At 41.5% G+C, this 21,876-nt stretch overlaps 1 protein-coding gene across 1 annotated transcript; it reads right to left on the bottom strand.

Annotated features, from left to right (window-relative positions):
• Positions 1-12,308: 12,308 nt before the first annotated feature.
• Positions 12,309-17,445, bottom strand: LOC306973079 (uncharacterized protein). The gene is made up of 4 exons (XM_079569894.1): positions 17,364-17,445; positions 12,853-13,146; positions 12,517-12,789; positions 12,309-12,436 (listed from the first exon to the last, which is right to left on the bottom strand). Exons 1-4 carry the CDS (start codon positions 17,419-17,421, stop codon positions 12,318-12,320), a joined length of 744 nt encoding a protein of 247 aa, XP_079426020.1. The 5' UTR covers positions 17,422-17,445; the 3' UTR covers positions 12,309-12,317.
• Positions 17,446-21,876: the final 4,431 nt, after the last annotated feature.

The following is a 21,876-nucleotide window of genomic DNA, read 5'->3' on the forward strand; positions in this document are numbered from 1 at the left end:
TTTCTGCAGATCAAATGTAGATCTCTGTGATGAGGAAAGAGGAGGCGACTGATCAAAACAGAATTCAGATCCAATGGATGGACAGACGGATGGACGAACTGTGTGGAAATTTGTCTTGGGTTCATTGCCCGCAGCTCCCACACCTACAAACATTCAAATTCAACACAATACTCCGGTGTGCATTTGTAGCTAGAACGCCGCTCCGATTTAGTTCTATTAATATGACTGACAGCTGAAAATGAGCCCAAACATAGCAGAAAGTAGAACTGGTGGAAAAGAAGAGCTCCTCTGTTGGGAAACATTCCTTTACCTGCGGCAGTGACTGAAGGCTGAGTTGTGGGGACACAGAGGCGTCTGTCTGGACTTTTGTGAATATGACCTCTTGTCTGTCTCTGTCCCGCTCCTCCACTTCTTTGTCCCGTCCCAGCAGCAGCCCGTACAGGACCCTCCGCAGAGGCAGCGACACCTGGTTTGCACTGGGTTTGTCCATGTAGTCCACCACCACACTCAGGCCCACTCTCTGATTGGTCAGAACATCCAGGAAGTCCGGGCTGAACCGGGCTTCGGTCACTGGGCGTCTCATCCAGTCAGGAACCACCTCCACCATCTGCAGAGGAGTCATGTGTGTGTTTCAGGCTTATTTACTTTATGATTGAACGTATACAATGTGTCTCATGATAATCGCTTTAAAATGCACACTCTGTTAATAAGGTTTCACTCGCGATCGGGGCTCATAAGTAAAACTCCACAAAACCAAAAAGTATCATTCTGTAGATTTGGATAATGAAATGGCAAAACTCTCCACAAAGTCAAGAACAGAAGTCCCAAAAATCCTTTAAATGGAAAGCCAGAAGCCAGATACATCCATCCAAAAACAGTGCTCCGATATGCATGCACGCACTGGGAGAGTGATGAGGGGGTGGAGGTCATCACCTGACCACTCCCATGATGCACTTCTCTGCATAAGTTTCTGGCAGGAACAGAAGGCTCAGGTTCTCTGGGTCATTAGGGGTCTTACAATAAACTGGTTTCACTTACATTGGAGAATGTAATGGTGGAGTCATGTAAAAAGTATAATATAAGTTAATATTAGGGAATCATGACTCACTAAAGCATGCAGCAGAACAGGTATAAATAGCTCCAGAGAGCAATACTGGTTTATTAATGTAACTACAGTATCACAATTGATTCTGCATAGAGCAAGACTCAGTGTGTCATTTAGTGGTTATGTATATATGTATATATGTATGTATGTATGTATATATGTATATATGTATATATGTATATATGTATGTATATATATATATATATATATATATATATATATATATATATATATATGTATATATGTACATATGTATATATGTATATATGTATGTATATATATATATATATATATGTGTATATATGTATATATGTATGTATATATATATACGATGAAAATGAAAATCATGCAAATTTGGTACAAAAAAAATCTTCTAAACCCTGCGTGTACAGTATTATGAACAATGCATTGCTGTGAAATATATCAGCAGTCCAGAAATTGTTCCAAACTGTCATGAGCCTCAGCCAACCCAAGCCTTGGGCATAAACTGGATCGGCTTCTGATTCCGATGCTGCAAATCGGATTGGGACAACCCTAGATAGTAGCTTCTGCCTTTTTTAAACCAGTAAGAGCCAATCTCTTGAGTGTTGTTTCTAACCTGTGGAGGCAGAGGTGGGATCGGCTGAGGTGAGATAGAAATGAAGTCTTTGAGTGAGCTGGGAGGCAGGCTGTAGTGGTTAGCTGCCTTTTGGAGATCGTTTGCTCTCTGCGCTCTCTCCTCCTGTGAGACGTCCTTCAGAAACTCCTCAAACACTTTCTGAGGATCAGTATCTTCGAAACCACTGTGGGAAACAAACTCAGATGATCAAATCAAATGTAACAAACACTTTTAGTCCCACTTATAGGAACAGGCCACCATTTTTACCTGAGTTTGACGAGAGGTGTGGTTTACGATCGTCCATAGCCGTTTATTGGGCGCTACGAATGTCTATCATGCGTCTGCACGAGGCCACAGCCGTATCATCGTATGAGATGACATATGACGTACCCACTGTAAACTTTCGAGCTAAACTATTTAGAACAACGCTTGATCGAAAAATAGTGTCGCGTCTGCTGCTGTCATGTTGGATCCGTGAATAAACTTTTTTTTTTTTTTAATAAACTACAAGCTTCCGTATATCGAATAGCGCGTCGTCGTCTTACCGTCCCTCCTCGTTCTGTGATTGGTTCCCAAATCCATGCGAAGATTTCGGCCATGGTCCCCAGGCTGCTGTGCAGTTCGATTTAGATAGCCAGGTTAGGTCTATAGCCTGCTCTTTAAAACTCTCTCTGCGGCCCTGTGCTCCTCCAGCAGGTTGTTCCAGAGGAAAAACGCTTGGAATGATTGACTCATGCCTTGTCTTTTTGGGAAGACCAGAATAGGCATTACAGTGGTAGGATACAACTGGTGATACTAGCATGCATCAGCACAGTTTATGTCCCACGTTTTGGCCTATGATATATTCTGATCACTACAGTCAATACAGTAAAAGTTGGTCTACCTGATCTTTTGGAGTAACTGCTGGAGTCTCTGAATGGATTGAATTCCAAACGTCACGTCTCCAGCTCTCCCCATGTTCCTTGTGTAGTCGTTTCCCGCCAAAGCGGCAAAGACTGGCAGCAGCTGCGGCTGAATAGAGAAAACCTCACAGAAACGTGAGGAGATGTATCTCTTACAGGGGATGACGCTCTTTCCTTCATGCTGCTGCACCTCCTGCCACCTACAGGCCACAGGATGCAGGAGAGGAAGAGCGGGTCAGATGTAGCAGAGGATGTAGAGCAAAGGGTCAGATAGATAAGAGTAGTACTTGAAGTTTGCATTGTGCAGCATCCCTCCGGTCAGAGGGAAGATGAAGAAGTCGCTGTCGCTGGAGAGCACAGGGCAGCCCCACTCCTGAGCCAGAGCTGCAACCTGGAGGAAGGATAAAATCAGAAATCAGATGTCAAAATGCCATCGTAGAAAGACAACCAAAAAAAAAAGGACAATTAATTTGGGGTGACTCAGTACGTCCCAGTGGTAGAGCACTCTCATCCTAAGGTTGGTGATTTACTGAATTAACTATTCAGTTATAATTTCAATACATTTTTGCCCATAGAATTATACAAATCTTTAAGATGAAACATTTTTTTCCAGTGTCAATAATCATGACAACTGTAAAATCCTAGTGTTTCATCGTGCAATAATCCCAGAGCTAAAATGACAGCCTTCCCACCTGTGGGTCAGCCTCAGTGTAGCAGCGGGCCAAAGGGACGTGCAGCTCGGTCAGGGTCTGCCTGAAGACTTCCCAGATGAGGGTGGGTAAGACGGTCCGGGGTTTCTTCCCTTTTGTGGCTGCCTCATGAGCCTCCTTCAGACGCAGCTCCGCTCTCTGATTCTCTGTTTTCCATTTCAAATCCGGAAAGTCCGCACAGCCGTCGAACACCACGTATGGATGGATGTCACAACTTCGAAGCGCTTCAATGAACTGCTTAATCTGGTCCTTGAATGCACCATATTCGCCTCCGAACTTCTGCTCTAGATCTAAACAAGAGCAATGGCAAAATTAATTTTCACTGGAAATGTTACATGTTCATGTTTCATAGACTTCAATGTCCCTGTGATTGCTTTCACATTGGTAGATATTTATTGACCTTTTATTGCCTTTATTTATCCAGGATAGTCCCACTCAGATTAAATCTCTTTTTCGGCGAAGCCCTGACCCCAAAATGGAAACCTCCTGAACATGCTTTTAGCCAAGTTCTGTCTAATTGACCATTTCTACGACTTCTTTCTTCAGTCAGTCTGTAACTGAGTTAAGTCCAATGGGGCCTTCTTGTAGAAAATAAAGAGCATCTTGTATTTAGTGGCATGTTGCTGTGACTCCAACCCCGTGAGCTGCTACCTTAACGTGGTGGGGTTGTTTGAGTGCCCGAATGACCCGAGGAGCTATGTTGTCTGGGGCTTTATGCCCCTGGTAGGGTGTCCCATGGCAAACAGGTCCGAGGTGACGGGTCAGACGAAGCGCAGCTCAGAAGACTCTTATGGACGTACAACAAACAAGGGCCGAGACGTCGCCGGGCATGGTGCAGCCGGGGCCCCAGCCTGGAGCCAGGCCTGGGGTTAGGGCTCGAACGAGAGCACCTGGTGGCCAGGTCTCTGCCCACGGGGCCTGGCCGGGCATAGCCCGAAGGGATGACGTGGGCCCGCCCTCCTGCGGACTGACCACCCGCAGAGGGATCCATAGGGGTCGGGTGCTAAGAGGACTGGGTGGCTGTCGAGGCCGGGTGCCTCGACAACCTGGTCCGCATGTGCAGCTTCTGGCGTTCGGGACATGGAACGTCACCTCGCTGGGGGTGAAGGAGCCTGAGCTTGTGCGGGAGGTTGAGAGATACCGACTAGATATAGTCGGGCTCACCTCCACGCACAGCTTGGGTTCCGGATCCCAACTCCTGGAGAGAGGCTGGACTCTCCATTTTTCTGGAGTTGCCCGCGGGGAGAGACGGCGGGCTGGGGTGGGTTTGCTTATATCCCCCCAGCTCAGCCGTCACGTGTTGGAGTTCACCCCGGTGGACGAGAGGGTCGCGTCCCTACGCCTCCGGGTCGGGGACAGGTCTCTCACCGTTGCCTCGGCCTACGGGCCCAACATCGGTGCAGAGTACCTGGCCTTCTTCATTGTTCTACTGGGGGACTTCAACGCCCACGTGGGAAACGACAGTGAGACCTGGACGGGAGTGATTGGGAAGAACGGCCTCCCCGATCTGAACCCGAGTGGTGTTCTGTTATTGGACCTCTGTGCTAGTCACGGTTTGTCCATAACGAACACCATGTTCGAGCACAAGGGTGTCCATAAGTGCACGTGGCACCAGGACACTCTAGGCAGGAGGTCGATGATCGACTTTGTAGTTGTGTCGTCTGATCTCCGGCCGTGTGTCTCGGACACTCGGGTGAAGAGAGGGGCTGAGCTGTCAACTGATCACCACCTGGTGGTGAGCTGGATCCGCTATCAGGTGAGGAAGCCGGTCAGACCTGGCAGGCCCAAGCGTGTTGTGAGGGTCTGCTGGGAACGTCTGGCGGATCCCTCTGTCAGTGGGGTCTTCAACTCCCACCTCCGGAAGAGCTTCACCCAGATTCCGAGGGAGGTTGGGGACATGGAGTCCGAGTGGACCCTGTTCTCCTCCTCCATTGTCAATGTGGCTTCTCGCAATTGTGGCCGTAAGATCTCTGGTGCCTGTCGCGGCGGCAATCCCCAAACCCGGTGGTGGCGCCCGGAAGTAAGGGATGCCGTCAAGCTGAAGAAGGAGTCCTACCTGGCCATGTTGGCTTGTGGGACTCCGGAGGCAGCTGAGAGGTACTGAGAGGTAGTTAATAAGCGCTCACTTTGGTCACGGTAAAGATGATAAACCAGGCCGGATCCATCAATCACCAATCTCTCTGCGTGAAACAGCTCGTCCCGGAGAACCCCCTCACGGCTATAAACCAGGCTGTGCAGGCGTGGGATCCCCATCTTCTCCGCTTGTGTCGCAATTGAAGCACGTCTGGTTTTAGGACGCACGGGCGCGCAGTGTGTTGTTTGGAGCCAGAGCTATTTGTAATGAAGATGACGCACTTTAGGGTGGCTACGCACAGGTAACGTCGCTCAAAGTAGAAGGACATATTTGCATGCATAATTTGCATCCGCTGTCTTACCCTTGCACACTCAAGCACGCGCTCTTTTATCCTGGCCTATTGTTCCCGTAGATGTTTTGTTTTTTCTTGCCTCACCAACAACAACAAGCATAAACGTGGCGGGACTGCATTTTTTCAGGAGAAGGTGCTCAGTATCGTGGCCAGAGGTGGGTAGAGAAGCCAAATAAAAGAATAATGTTAGTTTGAAATAATTTTACTCAAGTGCAAGTAAAATATAAAGACCCAAATAATTACTCAATTAAAAGTAAAAAAGAAAACGTACTAGGTGCAAATGTTAATTGAGTCTGATTCATGCATTTAGTGACATAAATGATAAGAAACAAAAAATGAAATAAAGTATGCAGAGTCTTCTAGTGGTGGTTTGGGTGGGTCAGGAGTTCAGTGAGATATAATGGGGCAGTTCCGTGGCGAAATTGGTGGGTGAGGAGACAGATTTTGAACTGTACTCTCTGTTTGATGGGGAGCCGGGAGGGAGGCAGTCAGGTAGGTAGGTAGGTAGGTGGGTAGGTGGGTAGGTGGGTAGGTGGGTAGGTAGGTAGGTAGGTAGGTAGGTAGGTAGGTAGGTAGGTAGGTAGGTAGGCAAGTAGGTAGGTGGGTGGGTAGGTAGGTACTTTATTGATCTCGAAGGAAATTGTGCATTAGTCTGGTGCATGGAGGTCCTGAGGAGGTGAGGGACTGGAGGGTGTTAGTCAAGCTCACCTCCATCATGGAAAACACCTCCCTCCCGCTGCACGGTACTGTAGAGGAGCTGAGCAGCTCTTTCAGTGGAAGACTGAGACACCCTCAGTGCAAGAAGGAGCAGGTCCTTCATCCCCACTGCTGTCAGACTGAACAACAAGACTGTGAAGTAACATGTGCAACAACCTCTTTGCAAAACTACATGCAATAATCTCTGTATCAGCACCACTTTATCAACTACTCACACTAGGACTGTAAACCTGAACTGCTAATACAGACATTTTTGTAAACGTTTTAGTCTGTTTATTTTATTTTCTACTGTTCATACTTTTTGCCCCCTTAAAGTTATTTGGTAGTCATTGAATATAAGATAACTCTAGTTACTATTTATTTTTTTGCACATTTCCTATATTCTGCACCCTGAGTGTTTCCGAGAGCTGAACAAGTGAATGTCTCCATTGTGAGTTCAATAAAGGATATCTTATGTCATCATACTTCCGCACCCTCATCAGGACCCTGACAGCATTGTTCTGGATGTACTGTAGTTCATGGATGTACTCCGGTTTCCACTGCCACTAAAACATGCACAATAGACTATTCCTCCAGCAGGTGATTCTGACCTGCACATCTGGAGATGGGTCCTCACTCAGGCCCGGCCTAGGCTGGCAGCTCACTGCTCCTACAGGTCGCCCAGTGGCATTGAGGATCGGTCAGAGACAGTAACTTTGAATATAAAAACACCATTTTATTTACGTTAACCTTTGAAATAGTAGAAGAGTAGATACTAAACAGACCAATCCAGCGATATTTACAGTTACTTTGATTATATTTTGATTCAAAATATTATCAAGGCAAGGCAAGGCAACTTTATTTATACCGCGCATTTCGTACACAAGGCAACTCAATGTGCCTAAGTGAACATAACAAAGTGAACATAACAAAGTTTTGATCATAACACTTTACTAAATAATGAAAAATCTATGTTTAGTAGTGGTAGTATATCGCCTTTTTTAAGGTATAATTAACCTGACCTTCAAAAAAAAGGTTCAAAAGATACACATCCTATACTAAATATATTTAATTCATTTATATTTTAATATATTTTAGTACATTCTTATAAAGTAAATTCTAATTGTGCTATTTTGGAACAACCTTTTTGTATGAAATATATTTAAATTGAAAATAAATGGAAATAAAATTGTTTTTTAAGTACTCTTAATGCATTTTTATGTACTAAAGTGGAACATTTTAAGTATACTTTGTGCATTCTAAGTGTATTATTTCTGGGGTCAATTTTTTCATTGAGCAATTGCACTTCCTTTGTATTTAAAGTGTACTAATAATGTATATGAAATAGTTCTATGTAATTGAAAGTGTATTGAAAAGGTTGCTGCATTGTATTTTATTGTAATTTTTAATACTATTTATATATGTTTTTAGTACATTAAATCAAATTGTTTGATCAGCAAAAACTCCTAAACACGAATAGTCTCATGTTCAACTAAAATCAAACATTTAATTAACTGATATTAAAATTTAAGTCTATTAAAATAAAACTTGTGTGGCAAACGATTGCGCCAAAGTTTTAGTTTCTGCCAAATTATCGGGTTTCCAGTGTAGATAAATGTAATTCTTGAAAGTTCTTCCTCCTCCAGTTTTTAATCACCACACACATTATAGACACTTACATTTGCTTTAGAAGAATGAATGAATGAAGAATTTTTTTGCGCTGGAGCGTCTGCTGCTCCCGCCATGAGTGAGTACATTTCACTAACATGTTTCATATACTGTATTTTGGGGAATAGCATTTCTTTCTTTTCTGTGTTCTATGAGCAGGGGCGGACTGGCCATATGTCCATTCTGGAAGATCACAGAAGGGCCACTGGCTCTTGGGCCACCAGTCTAAATTTTCTCCTTAACCTATTAAAACCCCGCCTTAACCGAGCTTTACCCAAATCTAAGAGCTTAAAAGCAAAGCATCAAAATAGCAACGAGTGAGCTAGAAAAGCAACAAAAATGGGACAAAAAAGTGACCAAGACGTGACGAAAACATGACAACAAAGCAACGAAATAAGCAACGAAAAACCGACAAAAAACTGACGAAAACACAACAAACAACAACAAAAAGCCACAAAAAAAGTAATGAAAAACAACCAAAACATGCTGCAACAATGTAAAAAAAAGGGTACAATCACTTTTGTTGGTCTTAGCTTTCAAATGAGGCGTTATGCTGTTGCTCTCCAGTGGAGAAGCTTATAGATTTGGGTAAAACCGAACTGGAGGAAATGCACTCGGTTAAGATGGGAGGTAAGAGGTTCACATATGTCTTTGTGGAAGTGCTGCATTTACGCTCATTTGGGCCAGGCTGGTCAGAGTCCAGGGCCCTTTTTCAGTCCCAGTCCGCCCCTGTCTGTGAGGTCACATTCATATATATTTGGAGCAAAATGGCCATTGGGAAATTAGTTATAGTTATAAAGAGATTTATTTCTATTTATGACATATCTACAATTCCAAATGGGTGTACTCTGGGGATTACATTTAGGTAGGTGGTGTATGTTTCTCACTGACAGGACCGTAAGTGAAGTAAATGATGGCCACCAGAGGGCACTGCTGCTCCACAAGTAAAGGCGCACAACGCGGCGCGCTCTGTCCTCAATTCAGACGGTTGTTTAGTCTCATGGCTCGTTGGTTTAGGGCAGGGGTAGACAACGTCAGATCAGAGGGCCAAATCCGGCCCTTCAGCACAGAACTTCTGGCCCTCAAAATGATTTTGAGAAACATTATCACACAAATCAGAGAGTACTTTTAACAATATTAGAGTTGAATGGGAGAAAAAAGGTAGAAATACTGTCAATACACCCAATGAGGTCATATATTATGTACAACACTGGCATATGGAGGAAGTGCCCTGGAAAAAGAATCATTGTTTTAAGGAAGAAATGATTTGTTCTGGTTTTAGATGAGATAAAACCTCTAGTAGTAGATATTCTCTTAATTCAGATAATTTTGTGTCATTTCAAGTGAAAAACAATTATTTGTCTGATTTCAAGTGGGTTTTATTCTTGTTCCATTGGCGCTATAGCATTTTTATCTTGGATTAGTTCAAACCGACTGAAATTCAACATAGAAGAACTTTTATTCAAGCAATTTTAAGTCTTTTATCTAATTTAAGATGGTCATGTTTCCAGTGTTGTGCTTTACTTTGGGCGAATAATCAGCGGCTTCGGCCCTCGGTCTATTTACAATAAAGAAAATTGGCCCCTCCGCCAAGAAAACTTGCCAACCCCTGGTCTAGGGATGTGATTCTCACTTAAACCACAACCATTGCTGCTTTGTTCATGCGGACGGAAATGACAGCGAAGAGTGTCTGGAAAATGTGTGCCAATGAACGGACTTTTGTCAACCTGTTTTACCTTTTTATTTTTAAGACACAAACTGAACTGGAACTGATGATTGAAACTTAACATAAATTATAAACCTGAAAATAAATTGGATACAATTATTGGAAGGACTTGCCTCTTCAATGAACGAGCCTGTGGTCCTTTTTAACGTGTTACTGTGTTAAGTTAAAACCTTCCACTCTGTCACACAAAACGTACAAAAGGCATTTGCCCGTAGAGTTTGTTTGACATGACAAAGAACCTCTGCGACGGGTCTGGGGCTCGAAAACAAGCAGGTCACACGCATAGTGGACATAGTGGACATATTCTGCAAAAAAAAATATAATAAAAAGTAATCATAATGAAATAACGTTTGTGTAGCAGAGAACAGAGAAAAAAATGACATTGTTTTGTCTCATCTCTCATTGATCAATCTCAATATTGGGTTCCATTATATTTTTATATACGATTATAAAGTCCCATGATAATTATTGAGATTGACCAAAATAGAGATTGTAATTTTAATACATTTCTCCCCCCGATAAAGGTGGATAAAGGTGTTGCATTTACTCACTCAAGTTTTCACCTTTCAAACACAAAAGAGAAAGCAGAATGGATTTTCTACATTTATCATTTATCATGTTCAGCCATAGTTAATTAGTGTTTGTTTGTAATCTGGAAACTCGTTGAGCTGTTTCTCTTTTCATTTCTGCAGGTTTGATGCAGAATCGTAAATGGCACCGGCTCATCTATGTACTGCAACAACAAGTGTCCTGTGTTTCACTCTCACCTTCACCTTCACCACAGAGGGAACAGAATCACGTCCTGTTCCTCTAACAAGCAGCTCTTCTCAACAATGTGGCCAACTGTGCGCCTTAACTTCTGCAAATACATTTCTACAAATACTCCCTAATGTCTGTAACTCTGTTCTGTGACAGTATCTATAACGTGTGGATCTTTTTCTCAAGTTTTGCACAGCTATACGATAAATGAACAAACAGAAGAAAGAGCAGCAGAGCAGGCAGTGAGAGTGAAAGCAGCAGCTGTGGACTTTTTTAAAATGAGATTTTTAATGAAAGTAGACACATCATGCATAATGTTGACATGTACCTTTCTCTGTGCATTTCAGCTGTGTGTTGTTGTTTTTATTGTACAGTACTATAACTTTATTGTAGCCTTCATTTTTACCCAATGGTATGCTAGCTCATCTATGACTCTGTGATAAATAAATGTTGGTTGCAGAGAAGCCTTATAACTCTCTTCCTTCCAGTTCAAGACAAGTGTCCCGCCTTGGTCCAAAAAGAGCGGCTGCGTCTGAAACCATCAGATTGTAGCCTCTAAGCACTAACACAAGCAACTAACGCCTTAACCTTTCATGGGATCATCTGTTAGATCTCTATGCAGTTAGTGAACTAGAGCTTCAGCAGCATTTTCAACAATCCGTCCGTCCTTAAACAGGGGAAAGGGAAGTGACATCACCAACACCTGTTTTTCTTCTTCTTTAAAGTTAATGGTGGAGTGCAGGCCAAACAAAAGTGCATGTCTGCACTACTGTATAGTGTCCAACAACAAAGTGTCCAAACAAAGGGTTAGGTTCCATATATTTCCCTTTAGTGTTATTTTATTTCAACAGCTGTTTCATAAAGCTACATTATGCAAATGATCCATGTGGCTTAAGTTTCTACTAAATCAAAACAAAAGCATTTAATCCATTTACTGAGTTTACTCTTTAACACTGACGTGTGACTGAGCTGTGGGGACGACAACATGGATATTGTCACTTTTCTAAAGTTTGGCTTTTATTATTAAATGTGCTCCTGTCAATCAACAGTGGTTGTGCATGAATCACTCGAGGGTGGGGGCGAGGGGGGTGGGGGATTGGCGCAGTGGCTTATGGGATGGCATATAGCTCCTAATCAAAAGATTTTCTCAATCTTTTGATTGAGAAAATACATTGAGGACTTATTTTCAATAAATGAATAATAATGAGCCTGGCAGGACTGTAGCCTCATAAAACGGCCTACACTTATGACACTTTACAAGCCTGTGTCACAAGTCTCTGCTACATTGTAGTCATTAGTCATTCACTCCACACTCTGTGGTAGTAAGCTACCATTGTAGCCACAGCTGCCCAGGGGCAGACTGTCCATTTCCCACTTGCAAGTCACACAATGTGTTGTTTATATCCTGATTTCTTATTATGTCAGTGCCCTCTGCTGGACACCTGTGGAATCATATCTCCGCACAGGAATGGGCTAGAAACTTCCTTTTTTTTTTTTTTTACAAACTTGAATTTATTTCTACAAGTTGTGGAACCATCTTGCAGGCCGGGTGTGGCCCGCGGGCCGTATTTTGCCCAGGTCTGGTTTAAACCAATCAGCATCAAACCTGATGTGAACTAAACTATCTTTGAGTCAAAAACATTTGTATATTTCTTCTTCTAAAACAACAGTATGTAGGATTGAACCCACCAAACAAAAGCTCTTAGTCACTTACTCTCACTACTTTGTTATTTCCAAAACACAACTCCAACTATGAGACCGAGAAAACATAAAGGGAGGACAATCCCTCCAACAATCGCTCCGATATCTGCAGTGCCTTTGAGTTTATCAGCTGAACCTTCTGTACCTGCAGAGAAACAACACTGATGACGTCTCCAGAGCATCGAGTTAAAAAAACAAAGTCAAACATCAGAACAAACTCATTACCAAACGGACACACTTGTCGTTTGTCTTTGGTGTCGTTTCTCCAGCTGACGTGGTTGCTGTGGTTACAGATGATTGACACGTCGGACAGGGAAAGCTGCAGAGAGGGGGCAGGGTCAGAGGGGGCGGGGCTTGCCTCCTCACAGGTGTGTCTGTCACAGGTGAAGGAGCGGCTGATGGAGGGGGAGAGTTCAGCCGTGCAGCTCACAGTGAAGTTACAGGACTCTGGACTGTTAAACACAGAGTCCACGCTCAGCAGCACTGGAGACACTGGGGCTGAACATTTAACAGTTATACAATTAATATTTATGTTAATCTATTACATATGTTTGGACTCACCTTGAACTGTGATGTCATATGTGGTGAGTGTTACATCTCCTCCACGAAACACCACAGCCGTGTAGATCCCACTGTCACTCAGCTGGACATTTTTCAAAATCAATGACAGATTTTGTGGAAAAAAATCCACTCTGTCTTTGTAATTTGTGTCTTTCGTAGTTCTTTGTCCATTTGATTGTGATATACTGTTTTTGTAAAATGCCCAGTAAAGTGTTTCTCCTATTTGACCCCCCTCTGGCACCGTCAGCTGTAGATCTTTGTTGGTCTGTATGAATATTGACTGTGAACTGGAACCTGAAAAACACAAATTTTATATAAAAAAAACTGTTGTAGGAAAGAAATGCTTCATAGTTTCATTGTTGTTTTTCTGCAAATACAAAAAGTCCAAAAACATCCAGTCGTCGAGGCGGACACGACGAATGATGCAGATTTAACAAATGAGAAAGTTGTTCTTGTGTTTTCTAGTGTGTCTTAGAGTAACTTTGCGTAAGTAAAGTTTTTTTTTTTTAAGATCTGAATTTTTGTTTGTGTAGTTCATGTTTTGGGTCTGAAATTATACCAACACCAAACCAAGAAATTTCTCTTCGTATTTTTTTTTTTTTACTTATGTAGTGATTTAGGCTCCTACTTTTTTACTTTTACTTCAGTAGATATTTTCTTGAGTAAATGTTGATGCTTCTCCGCCCCCCTCTAGTGGCCAGTTGGATCATGTATAGAACAAGACGTCCCTCCACTCATACGAAGCCCAATATATTTACGTGATCATGATTTCAAAATCATAAACAAAAACGCTCATCTCTGAGTTCACTGGGTCAATGGACTGAATAACAGCGACGACAAAGGAGAGGATTGTGGACTTTGTGCCTCACTTATCTCAGGATTTCTTGTTGTTTTATTGCTCAATCCATATGCATTAATTCAACCTGGGAGACTAATTTCAGCATCACTGACCTTCAGCCAATGATCGCTTCCGTGAGGGCCACACCTCCACCTCAGCCCATCAGCGTAAGAGCCACACCTCTGTCACAGCCAATCATCATCCTCGGTCCCACTTTTAAGCCTCCTCATGGATCGTTCGCGTTCTGCTGCGCTGTGACCCACCTCCACCCCATCTCCAGCTCTTCCACCCACGGCTTCTCCCTGCTGCATCTTCACGGGTTTATACCAGGGGTCACCAACCTTTTTTCAGCCGAGGGCCACTTCAAGTGCGTTGAGTTATTCGAGAGCTACCCGTTAAAACTTAAAATGTGCACTGTTTACTTATAGGATATTGACTCCATATTATATCAATAGATTTATTTTAAACTCATACTGAGTCACAAGAACAGAAATAATTGTATTTTTAAGAATCAGATTCAAGAAAATTAAGGGCCAGATCTTGTGGTTCATAGCACAGGCTGTAGAGAAGACGAGTACGCAGACGGGTGGCGCTCCTTGCAATCTTCAGTGTCATACCTGGCGCAAAAAGTGGGCTGGACAGGAGGGGGGGACAGACTCGCATTGCGATGTTGTGGTGCCGCCCCCTCCCCATGCTTTCCCCAGACCTGAGGAAGGCGGTGGTTTGCAGGGAGGGGTTCTCCTGTAAACGCGTAACATGCGTGATGCAGCGCGCAATGTTTAATAAAGATAAAAGACATAAAACTGTCCCTCCGCTGCTGCAGCCACTTGCTGCAGATCCAAGATGATTGAGCGGGACAGAGAGGCAGCAGCCTCGCGTTGGACACCGTTCGAATGCGCAAAGTTACGAAATGTACAGGATTTAATTGATCAGAAACTGTTATATCGGCTTCAGAGGAGTTGCAGAGTTATGCAGTAGTTGCAAGAAAGCTGTAGCGGATTGGAACATTTGCGCTACAGCTGCAGGATTCTTGGAGCAGCTGAAAAAAAAAGTTGCAATGGGCGTCTTCCTTTTGGACTGAGCTGTGGCTACACAAGGAGCATCATCAGGAGGTAAAGACTGACACACGATGGAAATGTCACCTTAAAACACATATTAGACGTGGTGTTGTGGCACTTGAAGGCATATGTGGTTTATTGATGGAAAACTGTTGTTGTCTTGGTGTTAGGGGTGTGCGCGTTGATCTACAGTATCAAAGTAAACCCGTGCGTATCCTACGTTCAAACAGACTTTTCAAGGCAATTTCGCTTTTGTTTTCAATTTGACGTCAATTCTAAGGAAGAAGACAAGGCAGCGCGATGTAAAGAGGAACATAATGTGAAGGTTGCCATAGAGGAGTAGGGCGAGTGCTGCTTGTCATGAACCACGCCTCAGTCGGCCTCTTTCTTAAAAAAATGCCCTCTCCCTAGTGGCGCAGCAAAACCTGCGCCACATGCAAGATCGCGCGTGTACTAGAGTTGAGCACGGACTGCGCCAGTCACAAGATCTGGCCCTAAGTGTTTTAAACCTTAGAAAAGGTCTCAAGGGTACTTGACATGGCCCCAAAGGGCACCACGTTGGTGACCCCTGCTCTATACCACCACCAGTGTCCAGGCTCCGGGGAAGACATCCCAACATCCTAACTCTAAGCGTTCATCAATACAATACAGTATCAATTCAATACATACTGTACATCAATGTCTACTGCCAGGGTCTGATCGCCAAAACAAAATAGTAAGTAAGTGTTTTATTGTCATTGCACAAGCGTACAACGAAATAGTGTTCAGGTGTCAGTCCTGAGTCGCGCTGCCACTGTTCGTCAACCTGACCCTGCACAGCTCCCTCCGCAGTCTTTCACCATCTCCTCGTTTTTCCCTTTTTTGTTTCCTGCAGCTCCTCTCGTGACCCCTTCTCTGGGCTGCAGGTGTGGGGGGCTCTTGGTGCCTCCTCAGTGTCTCAGAAGAAGATATTTGTACATTTCAAATGGGTTTAGCTGATGAGCTAGCAGTTTGTTTACCTTCAAAGAGCAGCTTTCTTCAGGACCATTTTGGACTTTTTTCAAGTGAAGAACTCTCAAAGTAAACAAATCCACCAAACCGCCACAAAAACACGGTAAAGACGTACAAAAGCATCCAGAAAAACAACACGGAGCAGAAATCACAAATGCAGCTCACTGAAAAAAGGCAAACAATACAGCTGCACCAGGAGAGAGGGAGGTCATTTCCTGTTTTCACATCGTCTGTCCAGGTTGAATTACAGTATAAATAATTTTGATGTTTAACAATCTTTGTTGCACAGTCCATCCATTCATCCATCTTCTTCCACTTTTTCGTTGCCGGGTCGTGGGGGCAGCTGTTGGAGCTTCCCAAATCATATTGCACCAGCACATTTGGCTCCTCCTGCAGGTGGTGGGTCCACAGAAGGACGGCCTCATGGTTCTGACCGGGCCTGTTGGTCTCTCATAAGGGGCTTCTGACCCGCTCTTTGTCTGACTCGCCCAACACTAACACAAATTAGCTGATTTACTTACTGACTAACTTAATAACTGAGTAACTAACTAATTGACTAACCTACACACTAACTTAGACACTAACTAGCTAACCCCCGCTCCCCTTTAAACATCTGAACCTTCAAATGAAGTAATTGTGTTTTTCTTACCTGATGTTCCAATAAAGCAGAGGAAAAAGCGAACGGCAAGGGTTTGAAGGTTTCTCATGATGCATAAGAGGGAAGTGTGAACACAACACGGAAGAAGCAGCAGAGGCTCTTGACAAAACTTTCAAACAGGAAACTCCTATCATAAGGTCATGTGTCACATGAGCAACTAACCTGTCAAAATAAATATCAATATAGACAGACATGTCAGTGACAGAAAACATGCATGTTTGATCAGCTGCACTGACAACACAATTTTTACAGCGTGTCATCAACCTCAGTGTTCAAACTAAGGCAGATACAGATCAATAAAGAGATGTGTAGAGTAGCCAAGAGTTTTAGCCTAGCTTTTAAGTGATATCTATCTATCTATCTATCTATCTATCTATCTATCTATCTATCTATCTATCTATCTATCTATCTATCTATCTATCTATCTATCTATCTATCTATCTATCTATCTATCTATCTATCTATCTATCTATCTATCTATCTATCTATCTTTGTGCAGCAGAACATTTAGGCAACTGAGAAAATCAAGTAATGCCAAATCAAATCATTTCACCCGATAAACAGAATCAATTTAAGCACCTGTGGTAGATTTTAGGCTAGGCAGGCAGCTGCCTGGGGCCCCCAAGCCAGCAGGGGCCCCCAGAGGGCCAACAGATTTGACAGAAACAACCAAGAGAATACAGCAGCAGTGACAAGGTGCAACGACAATCATACATTATATGACGGTAGAAAGTTAAATCAATGATCAATGTTAATGTGCTCGATTTTTGAGTGTGACAAAATTTGGTCGTATCTAGAATTTTTAGTCACACTACAAAATGGAGCATGTTTAAAATCAGTTCCAGAGTTTTCAAAGGTTCTGCACAACCATGACCAAAGGAAACGAATGAACCTAAAAATAATACAATAGAAAAAATGGAAAAAAAGAAATGCTAATAAATAAGTAAATAAAGCAGTTTTGACTCACCTAAAGTGAGTGTCAGACACAGACAGACCACGGCCACACTTACACTTACACAGTCCATGGTGAGTGACTTTCTGAACAGACGCTGCTGTGGCTCAGTCAGATACAGAGGGTTGTTCATTAAACTACAGGATTAACACAAGCGGAGGATGAGGAAGTGTTTCACTCACTGACTGTTACTGTGATACCAACATATCAGTGTTTAAAGACAGAATGGAAATTATCAACTCTCATATATCAACACTTTCATTCACTTAGCTGATATTTTATTCAATCCAATCTTTAGTGAAAGGGAGGGATGTTATTGAATTGCTCACAGCCTTGTAAATTGAACACTTTTTCTTGACTCCTCGGAGCAGCACTGGAGTTACTGAGGTCTTAGTAGTTTCTCGAGTTTCCATTCATTTCATAACTTTAAATCTACAGATTCTCTCGATTGTGAAGAAATGTACAATGTTGTCAGTATTTTTGGAGACTTTTTGTTTGGATGTGTTCGTTTTTTTCTCAGAATCATCTGAGCCTGAATAAACGGCAGTTTAAAGACTAAACAGAAGAGCATTTGACATCAGACGGTGGTTTGAGCTCTGGAGACAAAGACTTGACCAGTTAGAGGACTTTATGAATTTAACCTCTTAACTCCCGCCTGAACCGAGAGGATCTTTTTCCTCACGTCATCAGATTTTTTTTTCCATCATTTTTTTGTTGGGTATTCAACTCAATTTTGTAACTTTTTGGTCATTTTTTATCACATTTTTGTAATTTTTTTTTGTCACATTTTGTCACATTTTTGTCTTTTTTTTTGTCAACTTTTTCGTCAATTTTGTATCATTTTTTTGTCACATTTTTGTCACTTTTTTGTCACATTTTTGTAATGTTTTGGTCAAATTTTGTCAAATTTTTGTCATTTTTTCGTAAATTTTTTGTCAATTTCTTGTGACATTTTTGCCACTTTTTCATACATTTTTTCTCACTTTTTTGTCACATTTCCATCATTGTTTTCATCTCAGTTTTGTTGCTTTTTTCACAGCTTTGTTCCAGAAGCTTTTGGACTGGGGTAAAGCCAAACTGGAGAAAATGTGCTCGGTTCAGGTGGGAGTTAAGGGGTTAAAGAAATGTGGAGTTTTTTTTGCTTTGCATTCGACCTGTTGTGAGCTGAGATGAACCAACACTAAGAAGAACATGAGCAAAAACATGTGGGGAACTCCTTCTGTGCATTATAGGAGTATAAATACTCTGAAAGGTGGAAGTATTTAGTTGGTGAATCATTGTGAGTTGAGCTTTGCGTTTTACATATAGGTTTTATTTTGAAAGTTAAAAAATGTACAGATTTTCTCTAGCATTTGTTCTGAAAGAAACATTTTAAAGTACAAGGCTGATATTAAAGGTTCTGCTTTTCTGCATTGACACTGAAATGAGTCGCAGGCAGCCCATGTGTTCAGCAAAAAGAATCACCTGATGCTTTGAAAGGGCAGGCAAGGCAAGTTTATTTGTAGAGCACAATTCATACACAAGGCAATTCAAAGTGCTTCACAGTTGCATAAATACAAGAAACGAATATAATCACGTTTGTGCATTTAGTGGAAAACCGCGCTTATAACAACCCAGTTTACACATAATACAGTTCATAGCAGGATCGATAAGTTAAAAAATAACATTTGTACTACATTTTCAGTGACATACTTTGATGATGAAATGATGAAACCGACTTATAAAAGCTTTTCAATGACACATTCTTTGACGGAAACAGCTAAATCAATTTTTCAATTTTAAAATACTGCAGATTTTTTTCGTCCATTTTTTGTCAAATTTTTGTCATTTTTTCGTCCATTTTTTCGTCCATTTTTTATCATTTTTTTGTCACATTTTTGTCACTTTTTTGTCATTTTTCTTGTCAATTTTGTCAATTTTTTGTCATTTTTTCGTCCATTTTTTGTCAATTTCTTGTGACATTTTTGCCACTTTTTCATACATTTTTCGTCACTTTTTTGTCAATGTTTTCTCACTTTTTGTCACATTTCCATCATTGTTTTCGTCTCAGCTTTGTTCCAGAAGCTTTTGGACTGGGGTAAAGCCAAACTGGAGGAAATGTGCTCGGTTCAGGTGGGAGTTAAGGGGTTAAAGAAATGTGGAGTTTTTTTGCTTTGCATTCGACCTGTTGTGAGCTGAGATGAACCAACACTAAGAAGAACATGAGCAAAAACATGTGGGGAACTCCTTCTGTGCATTATAGGAGTATAAATACTCTGAAAGGTGGAAGTATTTAGTTGGTGAATCATTGTGAGTTGAGCTTTGCGTTTTACATATAGGTTTTATTTTGAAAGTTAAAAAATGTACAGATTTTCTCTAGCATTTGTTCTGAAAGAAACATTTTAAAGTACAAGGCTGATATTAAAGGTTCTGCTTTTCTGCATTGACACTGAAATGAGTCGCAGGCAGCCCATGTGTTCAGCAAAAAGAATCACCTGATGCTTTGAAAGGGCAGGCAAGGCAAGTTTATTTGTAGAGCACAATTCATACACAAGGCAATTCAAAGTGCTTCACAGTTGCATAAATACAAGAAACGAATATAATCACGTTTGTGCATTTAGTGGAAAACCGCGCTTATAACAACCCAGTTTACACATAATACAGTTCATAGCAGGATCGATAAGTTAAAAAATAACATTTGTACTACATTTTCAGTGACATACTTTGATGATGAAATGATGAAACCGACTTATAAAAGCTTTTCAATGACACATTCTTTGACGGAAACAGCTAAATCAATTTTTCAATTTTAAAATACTGCAGATTTTTTTCGTCCATTTTTTGTCAAATTTTTGTCATTTTTTCGTCCATTTTTTCGTCCATTTTTTATCATTTTTTTGTCACATTTTTGTCACTTTTTTGTCATTTTTCTTGTCAATTTTGTCAATTTTTTGTCATTTTTTCGTCCATTTTTTGTCAATTTCTTGTGACATTTTTGCCACTTTTTCATACATTTTTCGTCACTTTTTTGTCAATGTTTTCTCACTTTTTGAAACATTTCCATCATTGTTTTCGTCTCAGCTTTGTTGCCGAAGCTTTTGGACTGGGGTAAAGCCAAACTGGAGAAAATGTGCTCGGTTCCCACCTGAACCGAGCACATAATACAGTTCATAGCAGGATAAGATAAGATAAGATGATACTTTATTGATCTCACAGATGGAGAAATTGCATAATCGATAAGTAAAAAAATAACATTTGTACTACATTTTCAGTGACATACTTTGATGATGAAATGATGAAACCGACTTATAAAAGCTTTTCAATGACACATTCTTTGACGGAAACAGTTGCATAAAACAAAAGAATCACTGCATTAAAACATTAAAACAACATGTCATTACAACACTGTACAAAAGATATTGAAATGCATTCACTTTACTGCAATTTATTAACGGAGTGCAAGACCTGACTTTTCACATTCACAGTCTGCATTATTGTTGCTGTATCTTATATACGTGCAAAGGTTTTCTTTTCTAGTGATAAAACCCATTTTGGTCCTCCTTTACATATTGTAAACTCAAACATTTGTGGGAAAAACTCTACAGGAGAGTTTTACAGCATTTCGGTGTCCCTTTTTTTTTCTGTGACAACTTTAGAGCCAGGTGCAACTTCTGTGGCTCCAAAGATGATGATTTTATTTTTTTTATTTTTTTATATTACAAAAGTTTCAATTTTACCTGAGTTAGAGACCCCCTACATATATCATGAACAACGCTACTATATTTTTGGGGGGGCTCAGCCTGCATCTAAACGGAAAAATTACCTTGCGATCAAGCAAAACTTGCGTACCCCTACTATAAACATTCGACATTGTAAAATGTTTTGCCACCCCAGAAATGATCCCTGACCCTTCTTGCCAACCCGTCATTTTTTTTCTAGATCCACCCCTGGGCACAAGTAACATTTAAATTTAGTGGCTTCATTGTTCATAAGAAAAACTATCAGGTATAGGGAATTTTAAGTTTTTGATGTAGATAGGCATTTATACAAGCGGCTGCACAACTAATGTGTATTAAATTGAAATCTCAAATTGAATGGTTTCCTTGAGCAAAAAGCAAAGCCTGCAAATATTTCAGCAGTACAAATAAGTACAAATAAGTTTCCTGCTGAAGACGGGGGTGTAAAACTCACGGGTCGAGTGCCACATATAACGTAAACAGGAAAATACTATTGAGAAACATTCAGTAAATCAGTAAATACTGCTGATTTGGTCCAAAGTCCGACAGGACTGTGGCCTAATCAAAAATAACGGCTTACAGTTGCATTGCACTTTACAAGCCTGTGTCACAAGTTTCTCAAAGCGCCACATTATTCATTCACCCCTTTACTCGGTTATGGTAAGCTTATTGTCCTGACCGTTCACCATGCTGTTATCAGGGCTGCCAACTTTGGTCGTTTAGTCGACTAATTGGTCGGTGTTGTCGTGGTCGACCAAGACTTTCAATGGTCGACTAAATGCACGCACCTTCCCAATTTACACAACAGATCT

The sequence above is a fragment of the Gobius niger genome (assembly GCF_951799975.1).
Source record: "Gobius niger genome assembly, chromosome: 13".
NCBI lineage: Eukaryota > Metazoa > Chordata > Actinopteri > Gobiiformes > Gobiidae > Gobius > Gobius niger.